This window comes from Gallus gallus, chromosome 28 (assembly GCF_016699485.2).
Source record: "Gallus gallus isolate bGalGal1 chromosome 28, bGalGal1.mat.broiler.GRCg7b, whole genome shotgun sequence".
Lineage (NCBI taxonomy): Eukaryota > Metazoa > Chordata > Aves > Galliformes > Phasianidae > Gallus > Gallus gallus.
In genome coordinates this window covers 1,693,337-1,714,464 of record NC_052559.1, presented here as the reverse complement: position 1 = coordinate 1,714,464, position 21,128 = coordinate 1,693,337, and the positions used below count along the sequence as shown (strand labels likewise).

Genomic DNA, 21,128 nt, shown 5'->3' with positions numbered 1-21,128 from the left:
GGAAAGGACCCGCCCGCCTTCTCGAGGCGCCAAGCCCCGCCCCCCTCCCGCCTCTCCACCAATCGCGCGGCTCCCCTGCTTCTCTAGCCAATCCCCTGGCACCCTTGCTCTTCCCGCCCATCTCGCGGCTCGAGGCGCGAAGCCTGAGGGAAGCCGAGGAGCTGTGAGGACGGCGGGGCTGCGCTTCGCCCGAGTCAATGGGGCCACGCACTCCTGGCCGTGCCATGACCCGTCTCAGACTGCAAACCCAACCCCTTCCTACCCAACGACTTCGCTTTTCACTCTACAGAAGGGATGGAGCCCATCCCGAGGGGAACATCCCCTCAGGTTCCAGCAGCAAACAGCTCCCCAACAGATGTGCCACCAAACCTTCTCACTCGTGGTTTATTTTTCCAAAGGGACGAACAAACACGGAAATGAAAAATGTGAAAATATTAAATACCGTCACATTTATCGTCAGGGAAAGGAAAAAAAAACAGCACGCTCATCGGCTGCAATGTCTTTGCTGTCAGCTGTTGAATATTCACCTCGATGGCCGTTTGTTCTTCAGGATGCACACAGCTGTGTTAATGACAGAGGATAAACCAACGCCATCCCACGGCAACAAAAGGGAATGGAGCAAACCAGAGCTGAGCCCACAGCACCCCGAGGCCAAACCCCTCCTCACCCCTTCAGACCAGCAGCTCAGGGCTGAATGGCTCCAAACACCAAACCCAGCCTGACCACGGGGCGCTGGGAAGCTCTTTATGTTGGTTTGTGTTGTTATGAGTGAGGTTTAAAACAAAGCCAAAGCCAAACCCAACGCCCGCAGCGGTTTGGGGCTACGTGGGGCCTTAAAGGTTGAAACAGATTGCATTGACTCCTCCAGCTGGTCCTATTGCATGGTAGTGCTTATTTCACAAGGGTAAACCTCTCCTGTTTGGGTGATAAGCGCCGGCAGCCTGAACGACTCCCATTTAACCCCCAGTGCCCAGCGTGGGGAACAGACAGAAAGAGCTTCAGGGCTGAAATCTGTTGGAAACACAGATCTCTGCACGCCGTGAGCTCGGACAGCACCAGGACAACAGGCAGAGTTCTGCTTTTTTTGGCTACAAGGGTAACTGCTGGCTTCTTGCACGTGTTTTCCATGCTCCTTCCTTCCAGGCCAGGCCAACTCCCCAGTAAAGGCCAGGTAAAAACAAGAGCACGAGAATCTGCTGCAAGAGCTCTCCTGCAACGCGGTGGGGAACCTTTATTATACACAACAGGCGCCGGGTTGCTGCCGCTGTGTGTCACACTGGCAGTGAGATTCATCAGACGTGCTGCAGTATGAATCAGCACCCATTCATTTGTCACTTCAAAACGTGGCAGAACAGGAGGGGTTATTTACATGCTTCTGTCATCTCCCCAAAGGAAACGTGGCGATGCTGGCACTAAGCTCACGCCCAGGACGGTCGCTGTTCCAGCTACAAGTTGGAATTTAACTCTATAACGTTTCAGTACAAACAAACTTTGATCAGAAGCATAAACCCTTATCTGTAGTAAAAAGGACTTTCTATGGCAGCCAGCTAGATGGACCAATTAGATGCTGGGACAAATTGTTGTGCACAGGAGAACAATGCGCTGTCCCAACTGCCCCTGGGGACATATGAACCTTCCTCCTTCATCTTTACTCATCTTGCTTTCAAACAGCTGCTTCTGGCACTGCATCAGGAGCACTACTTTACACTCGAGACCACGAGGAACTGAAGTGTTTGCTTTAATGCTATAACCTCGACCAGGACTGAGCTGGAAAAGTGGAAGCTGCCAGTCTCCAACGCAAAGAGGAATGCTTTGGGCCTATCCTTTTCTCTCTTGCCAATTTTTATGTCCCCCATGTCAAGCTGAAGGAGGATTGCTGATAATTCTGACTTTCCTATTTTGTAATGGGGTTTCATTAAGCCTACTTAAGTAACGTGGAGTGAAACATGCCCTGTCCATGGGTAACACACACAAAGTGCAGCTGGAGGCCTCTAGTGCTGCCTCCAGACATTCAGAGAGAGATGCTGTTCTGTATCTCCAAGCCCAGACCTGCACCCTCCCAGCACGCAGTACGTGCAGTATCCAAGTGCAGTGGAAAACAACCACGGCTCATCTTCCAGCCGCTCGAGAACAAGCAACCAATTTCTGAAGTCATTATAAATTCATTTGGCAGAGGGCTGTCAAACACTTCATGCATGCAGAGAGACAGATTTCAAACAAGAACTCAAAAAAAAAAAAAGAAAAAAAGGCAAGTTTTCCTGTAGGGCTGATATTTCAGGAGTGCTCGGTACCATGCCACCTGCTGCTAGTACAAGGAGCCACAGACATAGCATGCTCTCCTGGAAAAGAAAAGAACCTTTAAAGAACAAATTGCTACACGTTAAATATAGCAGAAAGCACACATTATGGGGCAAAGGTAGGCCAAGGAGGGGGAAAACAGCACAAAACAACAAAGGTGGATGGAAATACGTGCGTTGGTCCCCATCCAAAGGGCACAGACAGCAGCCATAGTAAAAACCTTTCCTAAGGAGTGTGCATAGAGCAGCTGTGATGCAGATAAGGGGGCAAAGCTGAATTCCTTGCATGCAAAACAAAAGTGACACCATCGTTCAAACCCGTAAGAGCTTTTCATCCTCTGTAAGAAGTGCTGCTTTTATTTAAAGTAGGGCTTTTAGGGGTTTTTTTTTTTAACGTAGTCATCACTGCCTGTGAAAATACCTCAATGTATACAGGGCAAAAAATAAAGGATGGACTCGGAGAGATGTTTTTGATAGCAGGACAGTGGTATTCAATCCCTTTCCCCTCTAGAACTACAACCAGCCCGGGGCTTGTGGTCAAATATCGTGATATATTCAGAACTTGGGGGTAAACAGAGCACAGCACTGCTCAGAAAAAGCAGCCAGCTCTTATCCAGAAATAGGAAATATCCTCCTCTCTGGTGGTGGCATGCAAGAAAGGCTTCAACTTGAGATGATGGCAATGCCAGAGCAATGGTTGCCTGCCCTGCCCAGCTCTGCCAGCCAGACTGCCAACGCTTCTGGATGGAGAGAGCTGTAAATGAGGATTGCTCAAGGATAACAAAGGGAGCTCCAAGATATGCTCTCACAGCTACAATTCTCCAACCGGCCACGTTTAAAGCAACGTTCATAACACAGATTGTGGGGTTTTTTTTTGTGTTTGTTGGCTTGGTTTTTTAATGGCCAAGTGTCTTGCCTCCCTTCTTACATACTGGGGGCGGAGTGTGAAGGGAGGCAGCAGCGAGCACTGTGGGGATTTGCTTATACATGCAGGTTGAGAACGGCGTTTTCAGAAATAACAGAGCTGAAAAACGTAAAATGAGACCCTGAGATGCACATGGACACAAATACAGCCCCAAAATCCAGAACCCATCTGAAAGCGCAAACTGAGGAACGAAGATCGATCGGAGCTCAGCAGGAGCCGGGCTGTTCCTGCTCTTAATGCCTAAATACATGAAACAGCCCCAAATGTGATCCTGCAGCGTTTGAGACTGTAGGACGCCTTTAAAAACCAAGCAAGAGTTTAGCACACAGTGGCAGCAGCAATCTGTCCAAGGACAAACTTTAAGAGAAATCAAGTACAAAGCAAAATGCAGCCTCCAATAGGGGCAGGACAGCGTGTCCTGTAAGAACCCTTCTGCAGGGACCCGTTTTAACAAGCTTTCTTCATCCCCTCTATAACAGTCAGGACTGTTTACAGTGTACCTCCAAGAAAAGGGAATGAGTTATTGCACTGTCTAAACAAATTGCATAAAGATGCTTGCTAGACACACTGCTTGCTCAGCACACCTCCCTAAAGCCAGGCAGTAAACTTGAGAAGAGGTACCATAAGAAAACATGCTAATAGTACTCTCTTTAATTGGCGTGTGCATCTTTTCTTCTAAGCAAGTGCTCTGAGTCCTTGGTTTGCTGGGCAGAGATAATACATCTGCTCCGTAGTTTCAGCTTCCGAGTTGGCTGTATGGCACATATGTCCACGAAGGTGCAGGACTCGGGTTTATACTCACAGAAGCTGCTCAGTGTCAGCTGTTCAGTGTTTAAACAACTCGCAGGAACTATGGAAGTCTCTGAGCTTTTCCCTCGCAAAAAAAAAAAAAAAGCAAAGGAAAACAAACCTGGTGCAAGTGGGGGGAAGAAAAGCGCCTAGAAGGTGCATAGGAGTTGAAATTTTGTTCTCTTTCTGCCTTCCTCTCCTCTCTAGGATAGCAAAGAGGAGAGAGAGGAAGAGAAGCAGCAGGATTCAATGGAAGGCAGAAGGTTCCCGATGGGCTCACCGATGGCTCAGTGCTGCTGTACACAGGACGACTTGTCGCTTCACTGCTGCTTGGTTTTAAGGGATAATCTCTGTATCATCCTGTAAAGGAGACCGAAGTTCTGGAAACAGAAGAAAAGTAAGTACCCATAAGTCCTTGCAAGTTCTGCTAAAACAACTGCCCTGCACAAGGAGAACATTTACTAGAAGGCTTAAAACACTGACGTCCATATGCAGTGTCTTGCCTGGATCACTTGCTAACAACCTCAGCTTGAGGACTGAGTGGGATGTGGTGAGTTAGGACTGACTCCAATAGTGCCAGTTAATCGAGGCTGTACAGAAAAACAGCAGCTTATAGGAATTCTGTGCAGAGCTGCATCACTGCTACTGTGAAGATGCAAGCACTTGGTAAAGACGTTCACTGTTTCACAAATGTCTTTGAGGCTCACTGAAGTCAAATGCTTTAACTGCATTCTGAGCTGGTAACAGCTACTGAGATGTCTGATGGACATAACAAGATCAAACCATTTGTAACAATAACAAAAACCAAATTGTTTTGCACTATGAAAGAAAACAGCAGGAGTGGGAAGGGATCGTCCTTCGCACAGCCTAAAACATCAACACCAGAACAGCCAACCATTCTGGATTACTTATTTTAGAGTGGGATGGCATTATTCTTCCAAATTTGGTACTGGGGCTGTGTAAGCATCACTTGTTGCAGCTAATGTGATTTACGAGGAAAATAAGAAGTTTGTTTCCTGCTTTTCTCCTACCTGCACTGCAATGTAGGCGACACCAAGGTAGGCTGCTATACAGACAGCCAGAAGCAAGTCAAAGATTGCTGGCTTCACCCTGCAACGAGAAAAGGAAGTTGTGGAACTGTGACATCAGGTACTGCTACAAAGACAGACAACAGCTTAGCTTAGCACACCCGAGGGCCATACCTGTATGCATTCATCACCTGTTTCAGCTGGTCATAGAAAACAAACTCGGGATCCCTGTGGAAAGCAGAAATTCTTCAGGACGTATTGCATTTCTGGACACTGCAGTCCCAACAGCCCAAACCCCTCCTCCCAAGAAGTTCATCCAGCCAGGGTCAGGTAGCATAACCACTTTGGGCACCAGTTCTGAACTGATTTGAGTTGTCAAGTCTTTCTACAGGTAGGAGCCCAGTGGTGCAATTGTGAACATAACGTTCAGCTACAAGGTACAGAGACAGTGTCCTCCTGGACTCATGAAGCTGCTTTCAAACCCAAGCAGGCTAGACAGGAAGGAAGCTGCCTCTTGGCAATCAAACCAAGTTTTCTAGGGGACTTCAGTTCTTTCTTGCAGAGAGAAGCAGCACTCAGAGTGGGAAGGGTGGAATCAAAGCAGGGGATAAACAAGCTCTTGAGATGAAGCAAATTGCTGAGGCTTTTTGCTTCGTAAATGATAAAGAGTTATTTCTGGGAGAACGCAGCATGAACCAAAACCAACAGGAGAACAGAAAAAGTGCTATCACTTCTAGCCACCTACCAAGAACCCAGAAAGGTTCCAGCTCAGAGTTAAGATTGAGCAGAGGGGGAAGGCAGTTTGCACACCCTGGCTGGTTCTTTCACCTCTCTCCTTACCGTTTGTCTGCCTTCACATGATGCTGTTTGACATCTTTCAGGTAGCGACCCATATAATATTCTAAGGTGCTGAGAAAGGTGCTGTCTTTATCAATCAGCTGAGCAGCCCTGGGCTGACTGCTCAGCCAGTCCATCACTGATTCTAGCTGCTCCTCCTGGATCTGCTGTGGGAAAACACCACCAAAGAAAGTGAGTCAGCTACACACACTGAAATGAGAACTCTCCCAGGCTCCGGATCCCTTCCCCTCCTCTGGTTATGAAAATATGTTGTGCTTACCATCTGATCCGTGAAGATCTGCAGATCTGCAGGTGCTCCCTGCAAGGGAAAAGACAGGCTACTGCTAGGAGCAAGCTTGGGTGAGCAGGACAAGTCTGGCAAGCACTGCAGGATGGGCAGCTCTTACCTTCTCTGTTAGGTTGTAGATGACCCTCGTCAAAGCCTCAGCAATGATCCTGGTATTCCTGGTTAGTGCCTTCGTGTCCACTTGTGACCTAAAGCAAAACAGAGGATTATTCACTTGTCAATGGGATCAGCTCTGCCAGAGCCCATCCTTTTTCACCGCACCAAGCAGGGCACTTAATCCAGAGCCCAACTGCCCATATTTTCTTCCCCATCCCATGACTGCCAGAATAACACTTGCAGTCCCGAGGCCAGTTTGTATTTCTGGGCTGGATTTCACCCACAGCCTTCCCCACAGCCTCTCACCTCCTATCCATGATGCTGTTGCGCAGGCTGTCCCGATGGCTCTCCAGATGGGAGATGGTGAATGCTGGCAGGCGTCGGATGGCAAAGCGCTCGTGTTCCCATGCCAGAATGTCTTCAGCCAGGTTTATCTTCTTGTGCACCATGGAAAACTTCACCTCTGGGAACTGGCTGGCAACAACCTGAGGGAAAGGCAAAGCTGTTTGGGGGGTCGTGCTTCCCACTGTGCCATCCCACCTTGCACAGCCCAGCCCAACCAGACCCAATATTTTTACATGGTAAATATACTTCCACCGGTAAGATGCCACCGATGCTATCAAAATGTTGTCTTAGCATCACTACAGAAATCACGTGGGTCTTTTTTACAAGCAGCAAGTCATAACAAAGCACTGTGGAAAACACAGCAGACCTAGTGTGCTTCATTCAGGACTATGATGTGAGGATGTCTGCACTCCAAATCGAGCGACCAGAAACAATACACAAAATAATTCAGTGGTAGACCCTTCCTTTGCATCCTATTCCCTTTCTTCCTCTTGCAAGAGAGCTGTGGCTCCCCGAGGTTGAGCCCTGACTTCCCATCCACCCAACCATCTCCATTACCATCTCCAGTTCTCTCAGAAACGCGTGCTGCAAGGTCCCCTCCTTGGGAGGCTTTGAGACATGAAGATGAAGGCTATTGCCTCGGCCAAGAGTGTCAAGGCAGAGAACAAACGCTACATTGTCTTGCAACAGGCTGGAATCTGCAAGAGAAAAATCCAAACCTTTAATGCTGTGCTTTGTGCTGGACTTCCATCCCCCCCAGAAAAAGGTCTACACAAGGAGATAACGTAACAGACTTAACACAGTGACATTAACAGAATCCTTGCCAGAGAACATACTGGAATGATAGCCCCTTAGCTCACCAGTGTGGTCCAAATTGTCCTCCAGCCACCTCTTGGTTCCTTGATAATTAAACTTGCCACCTCCAGATGCAAAGAACAGTAAGTTATATCTGCCCATCAAAGAAAACAGAGAGGTATTAGCACACCACACTCCGTGGTTAATTTACTGTATTCCAGAACTAATGTGCTCAGACGTGGGCTGAGATCACATCAGCCAGCACCTGATGCAAACTGCCTGTTAACAAATGCTTCCTATGTGCCACATAGGAAGGCAGTGGCAAGATGGGGGTAGAGGAGCTCCCAGTGCTTGAGGATGGAATCCAGTTTCTAAGTAATTCCATCCACTTGTCCCTGCAGTTAAGCAGATCTACACCATGAGACCAAAGGAAGGAGTTTGGCCCTTAACAGCTGGTGTACTCAGAAGGAAGCACAACAGGGAAGCAATTAAAAGACTGCTGTACACTATGAGATCCTACAGGTCCGGAGCAAAAGCCCTTCTTACCTGATCTTAGCTACACACATTCAACCCCAAAATGGAGTAGTTTCTTACCCAGCATGGGTACGTCTGTAGGTGTAGAGCCGAGAAAACAGCCTGGCTAGTTCCAGTAACACTGAGACACCGCTGCCATTGGAGTCAGCACCATGAGACAGCCACTGCAGGACAAAGTGGGACAGAGACAGTGACAGCAGTGATTCTTGTGTTCCAGAACAGCCTTCAAGGTAAACACATCTCTGTGCTCCACTTAAAACTACTGTTGGTCTTTAAGAGCAAAAGAAAATACAGGTTCAGAGGCGAAAAGTAAAAAGGTACAGATGGGAGAGAAGGCTTCAAGAACAAAAGAATACTCACTGGAGCCACTCCAAAAGAATCGTAGTGGGCAACTATCACGACAGTGGGCAGGTCTTCTCCACCCAGCCCTGTTAGCCTTCCCTGGAGAGGAAGGAAATAAATATCACTCAGCATCCCTCCTTGCGTGCCAGGACTAAGGCAGCGTGACTTCTACAAACCTATCGAGTCTCCAAGCGGTCTCAGCTCTGAGGAATTCAGATTCTTACCCAACTTCCCCCATTAGTCTGAATGACTGATGAGATCCCCACAGAGAAGGCATCCCATCAACATCACCAGTTAGAATCTATCCGGAACTGGAACTCACCTCCACGCTGGGTATAAGCCAGTCGTGGATAGCTTTGCTCTGCGCCCCGCTGGTCACCATCTGGAAGCCATTGGCAGTTGCGGTGTGAAGCAGAACTAAAACAAAGAGAGATCAGTACACCTGGAGAACTTTCATCCCTTTATTTCCCTTGCTAACTGAGCACTGGAGAGATGAGTTTCAAATCACTTTATCCCTCCCAGTTGTCACTTATGTTCATGCACTGGCTTGGGATCCTGGTGACCACACATTTCCCTTCTGTTCTGGAATCCTAGTATTTCAAACTGGCTAAAACCCAAAAAAAAGATCCTTTATTTAAGAGATCTAAAGCTCACTGTGCTCAGCAGGTCACTAAGACAGTAATGTTACTCACAAGGGAAAACATGGAAGCACTGAGCTGAGCTGTGGTCAGAAAGCAAGCTTCAGGTTCTCTTAACATACTGCAGTCACTTAACACCATCAGTGCTGTTTGGAACTTAAATCTTGCCTTCTATCTTTTTAGCAACAGCATAAAGCTGAGAACTCACTCTCATGCAAATATAGTAGATAATTATTCTCACTTATGCTGTGTTGTTATCCCACTACATCTCAAAGACCTAAAGAAAGACAGAATGAAAAGGAAGGCAACGGAACGCTGGTCTGTGCTGCATGCAACACGGTGGAGCAGTCTGAGCTGGGATCAGGACTGTCTCTCTCTACACCTACTCCCACTTACTAGAACTCACCCTCTGCAGCTGAGGCAGAGCCCTGTGACGCAGAAGCAGCCCGTGTTTGTTCATAGATGGACAGCAGCTCATCATCTTCCACTGCAAAGTAGACTGGCACAATGGTTTCCATAGCGAGCATTTCTGGCTCTATCTCCATGAATTGCTGAGGATTTAAGCGAGACACAAACTTAGCATCGGCTCAGTGTGCAAGAGAATAGGAAAAAGAAAGGGAAAACAAACCAGAGAGGGAAGGATAAGTTTCCAAATGTGAATGTGATTTTTTGTGTGTTACAACGGGAGTTTTCAGCCCTGCAGCAACCCAAACCTCGCTCCCTCTCAGATACACCTCCCATCAGAAGAGAAAGGAAATGAGTTGGGTGGGGTTTTTTTTTTCACCTTTACAACATCCTGAGGGACAGAAGAGATGGACCGTGGCAGGATGATCACCACAGCACCAGCTGACTGGCGGAGAGCCTTCTGGTACTGCTCGTAGGAGAAGTCCACCAGCCGCATCATGACGCAGCGGCGGCTCAGGACGTCCGCTTCTACAGTGCGGGCTTCTGTGTTAAGCACTGCGCTCCTGGTGCCTGCAGGGACAGCAGGGAGAGGGTTAGTGAGCAGTTTCATCACATCCCCTTTGCTAGAGCTTAGCTCCTTGTCCAAACAGTCTTGGTTACAGTCCGATGAACTTCAGGGCCATGTCTATCCATGCCCGTTCTTGCTCATCCGCCCACCAGGATGCTTCTGCAATTAAGAAAGTGACAAGCTCTCCTAGTCTCAGCTTCAGTTTATCAAATCCTCCACGTAAAAGTACAGTCCTTGATAGAAGAGCAACCCAGAGGCTTGCCTACAGCTCCAGCATTGTGGAACAGAGGACCAGGAGGATATCTGGTGTAATCAGTGATGTTCAGAACTACCCTGCAATTTATAATGCTCCAAACCCACTTTATTCTTCCATAATCCTGGCTCCTGCAGTGAAAACTTCATCACAGTGAGCTCACAAGCAGCAAAGGGAGGAGCAGGGTGCTCCAGAAAGCATCTCAGCCTACTCCAAAGCGGACAGCTGCTAAAGGTTAAGTTTAAAGCTTACCATGACTCTAAGACTGGCTTGATCTTGTCAAAGGTCAGAGCACCAAAGCCAAAAAAAGGCTTGTAGTTCCCCTGCATAGCACCAGAGAGGGCCATACCCCCAGACGCAGAGCTCAGCCACACTCTGAAGCCTTTGTGCAGAGCTCCTACACTGCATAACTGATGAATATTAAGGACAGTGAGGAGGATAACCACTCCACCACCCCCAAACAAAGCAGTGTGATTCAGTGACGCCCTCGAAAGCAGACGTTTCAGAATGTGGATTCACTCAGAAATGAAGGAGCCCAGTAATAACTTCAGATGTTCAGAAACCACCAGCAGCATCTGCCATATCCACAAAGTGCATGGGGATAGCTGCCACTTCAGAGCTCGTACCATTTAACCCTACGAAGCCCTGCGAGATTTACAGACAGTCTCTATGACAGCACAGAATAAATGCAGCCCTGTAATTCCAGCTGTTAACCAAGCCTGAAACTCAGAACCCAGAAAGCCAGCAGGGCAGTGCTGCTCACGGGCAGAACGCACGTCCTGATGGGGGATAAACGTCAGCAGAAGACTCAGATGAGATCGGTTCTATGTTAGGGAGCACGAGGAAGTGGGGGCTGAAGGTTACAGCACTCCTGCAATTCACGGGTCGTGTTTCTGCCCCAAGGAGAGCTGTTGCACAATCGGCGCTCTGCCTGAGGCTGAACACAGGAACTGGAGGTCATCGGGCAGACGAGGGAAGAGCTATGAAAGAAAGGAGGCCTCCCACACCGAGGAGATGCCGAAGCAACGAGATGTAAAGAAGAAACCGAAGAGCGACAGATCAACGTGCCAGCAGAGGGGCCAAGGGCGGCAGGACAACACGGAGCTCCCGGCCAAGACGCAAGATGGCTGCAGCCGGGCTCCGTGACACGCAGCAGCGCTCGGCCCGCACCGGCAGCCCGCAAGGACGCAGCGGGTCCGCGAACACCCGGAGGTCACGGCGCGGAGCTCCCCGCGTCCCCCGCTCACACCGGGGCCGAGCAGCGCGGCTCAGCCCGACGGGCCCCGGGCGGCCCTCCCGGCACCGAGCGCCTCCCGGTGCTCCCCACGGCCTCCCCCGGGCGCAGCCGCCCTCCCCGGGCCCCGTGACGGGGCCGAACGTCCCCCTGCGCCCCGCTGACCGCGGAGGAGGCCGGGGCCCTCTCAAGGCCCGGGGCCGTCTCTCACCGTAGGGCTGCCCGCCCAGCTCGTACTGCTGCATGCGGTACACCGTGAACTCGTGGGCGGCCTCGGCGGCGGGCGGCGGACCGAGGAGCAGAAGCACGGCGGGGACGAAGAGCAGGAAGCTGAGCGGCAGGCACGAGGCCTTCAGCACCGACTCCAACACCTCGCCCGCCTCCTCCAGCATCGCCGCGGCCCCGACCCGCCGCTGCGGCCTGCACCGCCTGCACCGCCTGCACCCCCGGCACGCACGGCACGGCACGGCACGGCACGGCGCGGCGCACCGCGACCTGACGCAGAGACGCGTGACGTAACCACGCACCGCCCCCCGGAGAGCTGCTGGGAGCTGTAGTTCCGGCCTGGCCGCAAAGGGTGCTGGGTATTCGCGGCAGCGTGCGGCCTAGCCTGCAGGGGGCAGCACCACTTCCGGTAGTGATGAAGAGACTGGGACCCGGCACTTCCGGTAGTGGAGCGGGCACTGGGAGAGGGCACTTCCGGTAGTAGAACGGGCACCGGGTCCCGCCGGGCCTGCGGGGATCGGAGGCACCGTGCAGGCCCGTCTCGCGGCTCCGTGCCCTTACCGGCTGTCGCAGGGCTCCCCCGGGCGGCAGTGGACCTCCTACTGCGGGACCCGAGCTGCCTCGCGCCCGAGACGGAATAAAACCGCACCAAACGCGGGCTTCCAGACCTCTGTTTTTATTGAGAGGCTTTAACCTGCCGACAGCTTCTCCGCAGGGCCTGGCTGGCCTTGACTTCCCGCACGGCGATGGGGGGAGAGGGGGGGGGGAATTGGATTCTGCTCTCCTTCATAACATCGCTCCGCAGAAGGCCCCTTCCAGGAGCGCTGCCCTGCGCAGCTCATACAGCACAGCTCACTGCCCGCCCCTGGAACCGCCCTTCCTGTGTCTGTGTACCTCAGCGCCCCGCGGAGCGCCCTGCCCGGGGTCTTACGGCACCTCGGCACCCCTCCTCCTGCTTTGTCCTGCCGGCCGGGGCTGCAGTGGGTGCAGACGTGGCTGCTGGCGGTCCAGTTTCCTGCAGCCCTCAGTTCCCATCTCTGCTGTTGATAACCCCTGGAAGTCCAAATGGGGAGTGCGACCCCTGTGCCATGGGGCACAACGGGGCTAAATGCCCACACCAGAGCAGGTACAGCACCTATATACATGCACGCATGGAGCAGCACCCGCTCCTACCCCAGCACAGCGTCTGAGCAGAGTATCTGTCCCAGCCTGTGCCTATATCCCTTACCGCCCTCCAGGAGCACATTTCCATGCCAATTCCTGCTCAAAGCCTGGCCACAGTCAGCAGCGGGGGTGGGACAGCACGTGACACCGTTCTGACAGGCTACACCCAGCACCCTGAGGTCCCGGCGGGCTCTCTGGGTCACCTTTGGCCTCTCAGAGACTGGGCAGATTGCTCATCATGCTGGAGTTGCTGGAGAGAGGTGCTCTGGGCCGTGGGATCGGGGCTATGGGGCTGCGGAAGCTCTCCCGGTAGCGCAGGGAGCTCTCGGTGGACGAACCCGAGTTGATGTCAGTGATGACCAGGCAGTTCCCAGGCTTGCAGAGCCCGATCCTGATACAGCAGCAGCACAGCAGGCTGCACACGGCGTGGCGCACCTCCACGCTCCGCAGTGAGTAAATGATGGGGTTAATGCCTGAGTTGATCATGGCCAGAGCCAAGGTCCAGTCCAGGCTGTGCAGCAGCCTGCAGGTGTGCGTCTCACAGAACACATCGAAGAGCATCAGGGCGAAGAGGGGACTCCAGCAGATGATGAAGGCACCCAGGATCATCAGCACCGTCTTGAGCAGACGGAGGGAGCGCTTGCGGCTGTGCCGAGTGGTGGTTTGCCTCGAGCTGGCCTGGACCAGCAGGAAGATGGAGATGTAGAGGCCAATGATGCCAAGCAGGATGATGCTGAACATGACCACAGAGAAGAGGATGTAGTTCTTGGAGTAGAGGGGCAGGAGGACGGAGCAGGCGCTGAAATCACAGAGGCAGTTCCATCCCAGCAGCGGGAGCAGTCCGATGACGAAGGCCAGCAGCCAGCAGAACACGATGAGGCCGCGCAGGCGCAGTGTCTTGCTGGCCTCGTTCTCAGCGATGGGCCGCACCATGGCACTGTACCGCTCGATGGCCGTCACCAGCAAGCTGAAGGTGGAGGCGGCCAGCGCGACGAAGAGGATGCCCTCCCGCAGGAACCAGAGCTGAGGGGACAGCTGGAAGGTCTTCTTGCCTGAGAGGCAGAGGTTGGAGAGGTAGGCGATGCCGGCCAGCAGGTCGCTGACGGTGATGCTGGCGATGCAGGAGTAGACCCAGCGGCGCGCCCGCAGGCAGCGCAGCACAGCCAGCAGCACCAGCAGGTTCTCCAGGATAATGGCACAGCTGATGATGACGAAGATGGTGCGGGTGAGGCCCATGCCTTCATCCCGGGAGTGCCGGTTGGTCAGCTTGCCGGAGAAGTTGTAGTGCTGCAGGATGATGTTCACGTTCTGCATGGCGGCCAGCTGCAAGCAGGAGCCCTGCGTGTTGAAGAGGTCCATTCTGAGCTCGGGATATTGAGCAGAAAGGGAGAAGGAGTGATTCAGCATCCAGCTCAGCCCTGGGCTGTCCGTATTCTGAGCACCGAGGGCTCAGGTGAGGTTTGGAGCAGAGCAGAACCTGTTTGAGGGCTGGAGGCAGCGCTGAGTCCAGTGCAGAGCTGGGAGTCAGAACCCCATCTGCCAGCCCCAGAGTGCTGTGAGAACAAGGGGAGAGGAGGGTGAGGTGTTTTGTAAGGCCACGCTCGAGCAGGGTCTTCCTGTTGTTTAATAAAGTTTCCTGTTGTGAGCTAGAAGACTGGCATGGTTTCTGGCAGCTGTCGTCATTTCTCAGTAAGGAGAAATCATGGGGTGGGATCTGTTGGCTCGAGTGCTGGCATGAGCACCCCGACGACTGCTGGGGCTTCTGTGGTATTCGGGCACCCCTCAGAGCAGCTGCCCCCCACCCACTGCCCCGTGCACACCTGTGCCCCTATCCACCCTTCTCCAGGAGGAATTCTGTACTCTCACCCTCCTGAGGACCTCCAGTCACAGAACCCCACATGCAGCCCCCAGTGCACCAATCCAGGCACCTGCTGCCCTGCAGACAGGGCTCAGCTGCACCCCGCTGCAGGGAACCAGCTGCTCCAAGCCGTCCATGTGCACCCTGCGCCCGGACACCGGCTGCAGACAGGTCAGGGTCTACCCACCGCCTGCATCATATGCAGGATTCTGAGGCACACAGGGATCGGGAGCCAGGAGCCCCTACCCAACTGCAGGGCTGACGTCTGTCACTCATCTATTCCCTACATCTGCAAAACCCACCTGGAGGGGCATTCTTGCACCACGCTGTTCCCAGCCCCGGTTGTTGAGTTTTGGACTCACCTGGCATGGCTCGTGCTGCCAGGATGGGCTCAACAGCCAGCACTGCTCCCCAGCTGCTCGTTGGAGGCCCAGTGCAGTAGGTAATGAGGAGGGTGAAACCAGTGGGGCTGCTACCTACCAAAGTGAGGGCAAAAAAAAAGAAAGGGGAAGTTACAACATCGTCAACCACATCTCTGCAAGGATGGACCCACCCAAACAGCTGCAGAGAAAGTGCATCAGGATCACAGCTGATCTCCGTTCTCAGCGCAGGCTGACCCAGAGTCATGGAGAGGTCCCCAGGGCAGAGCGCAGCGCTGGGCCATCTCACACCCGTGTGGGATGTGGGGATTTCTCCTGGACTGCGGCACGGGCGCATGGAAAACCCAAAGGATGTTCCTCCTGCAGGAGATGGTGTGCAACAGAAGTGGTTCTGATGGGAAGCTGAGGGCTCTGTGCTCCACATCGGTCTTTTCAGCCATCGGTATCAGTTTGGCTTCGCCGCCAGCAGAGCTCATGCTGATAAGGTCAGCAGGTGGCCCTGAGATTGAAGGAGCAGAAATCAGTGGGAAGAACGAGCCCTGAGCATGGGGAAAGCAGAGTGTGGTGTGCTCAGCCCTTGGTGCAAAGAGCTCAGTCCCAAAGGGGCAGTGTGAGCCCCACACACCCCTCCGGGTGCTCAGCTTTTTCTGAGCTGCTGGCAGAAGTCAGCTGTGGGACGCAGAGGATGGAGCAGATGGAGATGAAGGCCAGGGGGTGAAGGGATGTGCCCTGCCAGGGCCTGGAGCAGCTCCTCAAATAGCGAATGGTGTCTGAGCAGCAGCAGGAAGGAGGCATCTGATGGCAATGAGCTCTTTGTCCCCACAGCGTGATGGGACCAGGAACACTCGGGTCACCCCAATGGGTCCCCACTGCTCAGCACTAACACAGCCCATACGGTGTCCTCAGATCCTCACATGGCACTCAGCCCCCCTCCTCCAGGCCAAGTTCCTGTTCTCTGCCCCATCTCTCCATCACTATCTGCACAAACACCAGCTTTATCTTGATGCCTCTCTCTGCTATTTCAGTTCAGATGTTCTCTGAATCTCAGGGGGGAGGAGAAGGACACCCTGTCCTGCAGCATCTCTCATCTCTTTCCTGCAGATGAAGACCAGAGTTTGCTCAAAGCTGCCCCATAGCCGCCCCACTCCATCACCCAGACCCTGGGAACAAACCCCAGACCCCCGGTCACCGCTGCCCTTGTCCCATCCAGCCCCCAGCCCTGGTCACTCCCCAGCAAATCAATCTGTGGGGCGGGCTGTGGCAGGCGGACGGACACTGCCATCCCCACCGCTGTGCCTCCTCCACCCATCCGTCCCTGCAGGTGTTTTGCTGCTCCAGGAAGGGTGGAGGGGTGCTGGTTTAGAGATGACTCGATTGCTGCTGACGGTTGGAGCATGGGTTTGTGCTGCTCTCTCGCAGCAGGTGGGGGTCCTTCCAGTGGTGCATCACAGCAGAAAGCCCTAAAAGAACCCCTCCGGGCACCGAGCCCAGGAAATGGCATGTCTGCAGTGCTCAGAGGGTCGTGTGGGATGCAGTTGGGTCCCTGTAAAAAAAGAATTCTCTTCGCTGAACCCCTGCAGGAAAAACAAGAACACAAAAGAGAAAGTTTCACCACTGTCTTCTGACCACATTAATGACTTTAAAAAGCAAAGAGGGAAGGGAAAAGAAAGAAAAGATCCACCCAAGTTTTTTTTTAATTTTTCTTTAGAAGGTTGGTTCAATTTTGTCTATAGAAAAAAGCACGAGATAGAAAACAAACAGTGGCGTGTTATGCCTCTCCTCCCAGAAATCCTCCTTGGGGTCGACTTCGAGCCTCATCCACACTCTTTTCTTTCAAGAAAGTGTTTCACACTCAGGGAGCTCAGGAACAGAGGTGGTGTTGCATGTGGGGCACACACACCTGGTAGAACCCTCATGGGACCGCAGTGGGGCTGGCGGGCACAGCCCTGGGGGTGGGGGGCAGAAAGCAGCCTGGGAACGGACACAGAGGGGTCTGTAGGAAAACAGCCATAGCAGGACTGGGAATTTAATGTCGCATAGCAGGACCAGGAACTTCAACATCCCATACTGGGACCGGGGACTTCAGCATCCCATAGCAGGACAAGGGGTGATGTCTCCATGGCATGGAGGGGCTGTTAGAGCTGCACGCTGCTGATTGCCCCCATGATCACCGCCTGCTGGGTTTTTCCTCCCTTACCAGCTGCAGTTACAAACCCGGATGAGCTCAAAGAACCTGCCCTGAGCTCAGCCACCACTGCTGGGAGGGCTGTGCCTGGGCAGAGCTGCCCCGAGAGCCAAAGCACCCAAGGATGGGAAAGAGCAAAGGTCTCTCTAAGCCCATGAGTGTATGAAGTCCCCAATGACTGCTGCCTGCTCCTTATCTCTGTGCTGGCAGAGATCTCTCCCAGCAGCTGACCCCCCCCTCGTGCCCCTTCCAGCAAAGGGCCTTGCGATGATCGCGGCGATGTGCAACGTGCAATCTCTCTGCAGCAGAGCAGACACTTGGCAGAACCACAGAATCAGTCACAGAATCAAAGGGAACTCTGGAGCTCCCCCATCCCCACCTCAAAGCAGTTCCCTACGGCAGCTGCATGGAGTGCTCGGGTAGATGGAAGCCCCGGGGAGCAAAAAGCAGTGCAGCGAAGTGGGACAGCCTGGCAGGAGGGGAAAATGAACGGCTGGGAAGAGCAGTCAGGAAGGAGAGCTTCTAACAGTGCAGGGCTGGGTGGCACAGCCTCCTCTGAGGCTGCAGCTCCCCATGCAAACTGCAGGCTCAGCTGCAGGAGGAAAGCCATCCACGAGCCAGGACGGGGAGAACACAGGTGTGCTGTGCTGCACATCGGGTCCGTGCCCTTTGCACAAAGATTTGCTGAGCCGGGGCAGTGCTGCGCTGCTGTCCCACTGATTGCAGCCCCTGAGCACTTGGGCACGTGAGCAGCAGAGATGCAGATAGCCCGGCGGGATGCTGCACTGCTCTGATTAAAGCAATCAGCCCATCGCACATGGTTTCCTGGCTGTAGGGTACAGATGCTCCAAGCTATAAAAGCACCCCTTGGGCAGCAGGAGGGAGGCTCAGAGCTCCGAGCATCCAGCGGGGAGAGGAGATGCGTTGTCCACATTGCCCGCTGCTGCTGGCCCTGCTGCTGCTGCTCTCCTGCCTGCGGGCTGATGGCAGTAAGAGAAGGGCTGCCCAGGGCTGCTGCTCTGTGCTCCATCCTGCAGGCTCACCACCCCATGTCATGCAGGTGCTCTGCGGGGTCAGATCATCGGGGGCCACGAGGCCAAGCCCCACTCCCACCCCTACATGGCGTACCTGAAGTTGAGGATGTCTGCCTGCGGAGGATTCCTGGTGGCCCCTGATTGGGTGATGACGGCCGCACACTGCTTGGAGGGGTGAGTACTGCACACAGGAGCTTCGTTCTCCTCTTCCTCCCCATCATTGGGGTCGTTTTGGAGCAGCTCTCCCCACCTTTCTGCAAAAGGGGCAGGGAGGCGGGGTGAGACCCAGCTGGTTCTCCTCTCCCCTGTATGCCACGGTCAGAAACATCACCGTCATCCTGGGGGCTCACGATATCTACGAACCAGAGCAGAGCCAGCAGGTCCGAGGGGTCCTCAAATACTACCCACACCCCGCGTACAACCCCAACACCGTGGCCAACGACATCATGCTGCTCAAGGCAAGGCGGCGCCGCGGGGCAGAGAGGGGCTGGGGGCAGTGGGGCCAAACAGCGCGTTGCACACAGGGCTTCTTCTACCAACCACCTCAGCCCTGCCCACCGCTGGGGGCAGTGGGGCCCCTGGGCAGGGCTGAGATCACACATCGTATTTGCAGTGCTGTACATCCCACCGGCCTTCCCCTCTGTCCTCCACCCACTCTGCTCACAGTCCTCCTCTTTCCCAGCTGACAGCGAAGGTCAAGCTCAACAAATACGTCCGCACCATTGCGCTGCCCAAAACCAGCAGCGACCTCCCCACGGGCACCTCGTGCACCATAGCAGGATGGGGCCTGATTGATGAGGACGAGAGAACCAGCAAACTCTTCGAAACCGAAGTCTCCATCTACAGCCGCAGAAAATGCATTCTGTTCTACCCACACCTCGACAACGGCATGGTGTGCGCCGGCAGCTTCCATGAGATGAAGGACTCCAGCCAGGTATGGCCGCAGAGGGGACACTGCTAGGGGGTTTCCAGGAGAGGTGGTGGCCCATGGAGCACGGCCACCAGGAGCAGGTCTGGCCCTAGGGAAAAGGATGGAGGCAAAGCCATTCCTGTTGGGAAGAGGTGATCCCTTTGGGTAGAGACAAAGCCATTCTGGTTGGGAAGAGATGATCCCATTGGGTAGAGACAAAGCCATTCCCTCTGGGAAGGGGTGATCCCATTGGGTAGAGGCAAAGCCACTCCCCTTGGGAAGAGGTTCTTATATTGGGTAGAGGCAAAGCCATTCCTGTTGGGAAGAGATGATCCCGTTGGGTAGAGACAAAGCCAATCCTGTTGGGAAGAGGTACTTATATTGGGTAGAGGCAAAGCCATTCCTGTAGGGAAGAGGTGATCCCGTTGGGTAGAGGCAAAGCCACTCCCCCTGGGAAGAGGTAGCTGATCCCGTTGAGAAGAGCAAGGCCATTCCTACTGGGTAGAGGTGAGCCCATTTCTGCTGGGACGAGGCTCCCACCACCGGTCCCATCTGTCTGCAGGGTGATTCCGGAGGGCCGCTGGTGTGCAATAAGGTAGCACAGGGTGTTGTTTCCTTCGGGTACGACAGCCCGCCTGGTGTCTATGCCCGCATTGCCAACTACCTACCCTGGATCAAGAAAGTCATGAAGAAGTAACGGTGCAGCGTCAGCATGGTCCTGGAGACCTGCTGGGTTCCTTCCTGCCCCCACTGATGGCTCCGTTCCCCTGTCTGTCCCTGGGAACCCAAGTGTCCCGATGGATGCCCATAGGGTCCCTCCCTTTGCTCTAAGGCTGTCCCACTGCCAACCCAGCCCAAAAAGCCATCGTGCTGCCACGTTGTCAACCAGCAGAATTTCCGTACGGCACCAGCATGCATTGGCAGTACTGCAGAGCCCGTTTCCCTTGGGCGCCCCCTGCCCCGTTTGAACCTCACTGCACCTGAAACACAGTAAATTCCGAGCTGCGCTCCCCAGCATTTCTGCCTTCTTCTTTCTTATCCCTTGTCCTGGGAAGAAGGGAGGGTTGAGTCAGCCGTGGGCTGAGCTTCTCCTGTCCGAGGTGGGATGGCAATGACAAAGACACTGAGGTCCAGAAAAGGACCCACCTCTTTTCCCAGGTAACAGTGATAGGATGAGGGGTGATGGCCGTGTGTTGTTGCAGGGGAGGTGCAGGTTGGATATGAGGAAAAGTTTATTCACCAAAAAAAAATGGTGATGCATTGGTAAGGGCTGCCCAGGGAGGTGGTGGGGTCACCATCCCTGGAGGCGTCCAGGAACCGTGGAGAGGTGGCACTTGAGGACGGGGTCAGAGGGCACGGCGGAGGTGGGCTGAGGATCTGAGAGGTGTTTTCCAGCCTTAACGACTCCACGAATCTATCAGTGGGCACGGTGGGGATGGGTTGATGGATGGACTTGATGGTCTCGGATGTCTTTTCCAACCTTAATGATTCTATGACCTGGATGGAAAGGGGAAGCAACGTACGTATCCCATCCACCACCTTCAGAATGCCAGCAGCCCCCCAGTGTCCATCTCCCTGTGGTGTCCTGAGTAGGGACACGGATAGGAGCTCTGAAAGCATGGTACTGCAAGGGCTGGGGAGGGGCCTGGGCACTAAAGATAGGAGAGGCGATAGGGCAGAGCAGCACTCCTTGCTGCGGGATGCCAGATGTTTACGCAAGTTCCAGGAGAGAATGTGAGGGTTTGAGGAGGGGAAACCCAGCGTGAAATTTTGAATATACTGAAACTGTGAGCAATTCGAGGGAACAGGATGCTTGCCCCGTTCTCAGAGCCTTTCCTAGGCTTCCACTCAGCCATATCTGCCAAAGGGAGGAGGTGGCTGAAATATGATGTGGTCCAGCCCTGGCCGCGTGTGCCCACGCTCCCCCTGCCCTTGCCTGGAGGAGGTGACGCCACCACGGCACCGTGGGGAAACCAAGA

The 21,128-nt window shown here is 53.8% G+C and overlaps 3 protein-coding genes across 7 annotated transcripts; 1 reads left to right on the top strand and 2 right to left on the bottom strand.

Annotated features, from left to right (window-relative positions):
- Positions 1–370: 370 nt before the first annotated feature.
- NCLN (nicalin) lies at positions 371–11,863 on the bottom strand. Of its 5 annotated transcripts, none has more exons than XR_003072052.3 (16): positions 11,605–11,863; positions 9,718–9,908; positions 9,340–9,484; positions 8,618–8,712; positions 8,314–8,394; positions 8,014–8,117; positions 7,485–7,573; positions 7,183–7,322; positions 6,586–6,764; positions 6,284–6,371; positions 6,157–6,195; positions 5,880–6,043; positions 5,214–5,267; positions 5,043–5,121; positions 4,133–4,391; positions 371–2,339 (listed from the first exon to the last, which is right to left on the bottom strand). XR_003072052.3 is itself a non-coding variant. In XM_015299714.4 (16 exons), exons 1-15 carry the CDS (start codon positions 11,783–11,785, stop codon positions 4,332–4,334), a joined length of 1,689 nt encoding a protein of 562 aa, XP_015155200.2. In that variant the 5' UTR covers positions 11,786–11,863; the 3' UTR covers positions 371–2,339; positions 4,292–4,331. The 5 variants fall into 5 exon arrangements, 4 of the variants coding, with proteins under 4 accessions (XP_015155200.2, XP_040509502.1, NP_001026525.3 ...); XM_015299714.4 differs by having other exon boundaries at positions 4,292–4,391; XM_040653568.2 differs by having other exon boundaries at positions 4,292–4,391; positions 5,880–6,040.
- Positions 11,864–12,278: 415 nt separating this feature from the next.
- On the bottom strand, positions 12,279–15,096 carry S1PR4 (sphingosine-1-phosphate receptor 4). Its single transcript, XM_040653638.2, has 2 exons — positions 14,943–15,096; positions 12,279–14,335 (listed from the first exon to the last, which is right to left on the bottom strand). The coding sequence occupies exon 2, from the start codon at positions 14,187–14,189 to the stop codon at positions 12,996–12,998; it is 1,194 nt and encodes a 397-aa protein (XP_040509572.1). The 5' UTR covers positions 14,190–14,335; positions 14,943–15,096; the 3' UTR covers positions 12,279–12,995.
- A 2,989-nt stretch (positions 15,097–18,085) lies between these two features.
- CTSG (cathepsin G) lies at positions 18,086–20,166 on the top strand. Its single transcript, XM_423728.7, has 5 exons — positions 18,086–18,194; positions 18,266–18,413; positions 18,562–18,697; positions 18,922–19,173; positions 19,712–20,166. Exons 1-5 carry the CDS (start codon positions 18,125–18,127, stop codon positions 19,844–19,846), a joined length of 741 nt encoding a protein of 246 aa, XP_423728.3. The 5' UTR covers positions 18,086–18,124; the 3' UTR covers positions 19,847–20,166.
- The last annotated feature ends 962 nt before the right edge of the window (positions 20,167–21,128 follow it).

Coding starts and splice junctions, on each gene's coding strand:
- NCLN (NM_001031354.4), bottom strand. CDS start 11,785: ATGCTGGAGGAGGCGGGCGAGGTGTTGGAGTCGGTGCTGAAGGCCTCG. Junction 9,485..9,717: donor TCCCTCAGGATGTTGTAAAG/GTGAAAAAAAAA, acceptor TTAAATCCTCAG/CAATTCATGGAGATAGAGCC. Junction 8,395..8,617: donor GGCTTATACCCAGCGTGGAG/GTGAGTTCCAGT, acceptor CTTCCTCTCCAG/GGAAGGCTAACAGGGCTGGG.
- S1PR4 (XM_040653638.2), bottom strand. CDS start 14,189: ATGCTGAATCACTCCTTCTCCCTTTCTGCTCAATATCCCGAGCTCAGA.
- CTSG (XM_423728.7), top strand. CDS start 18,125: ATGCGTTGTCCACATTGCCCGCTGCTGCTGGCCCTGCTGCTGCTGCTC. Junction 18,195..18,265: donor CTGCCTGCGGGCTGATGGCA/GTAAGAGAAGGG, acceptor CATGTCATGCAG/GTGCTCTGCGGGGTCAGATC. Junction 19,174..19,711: donor AGATGAAGGACTCCAGCCAG/GTATGGCCGCAG, acceptor ATCTGTCTGCAG/GGTGATTCCGGAGGGCCGCT.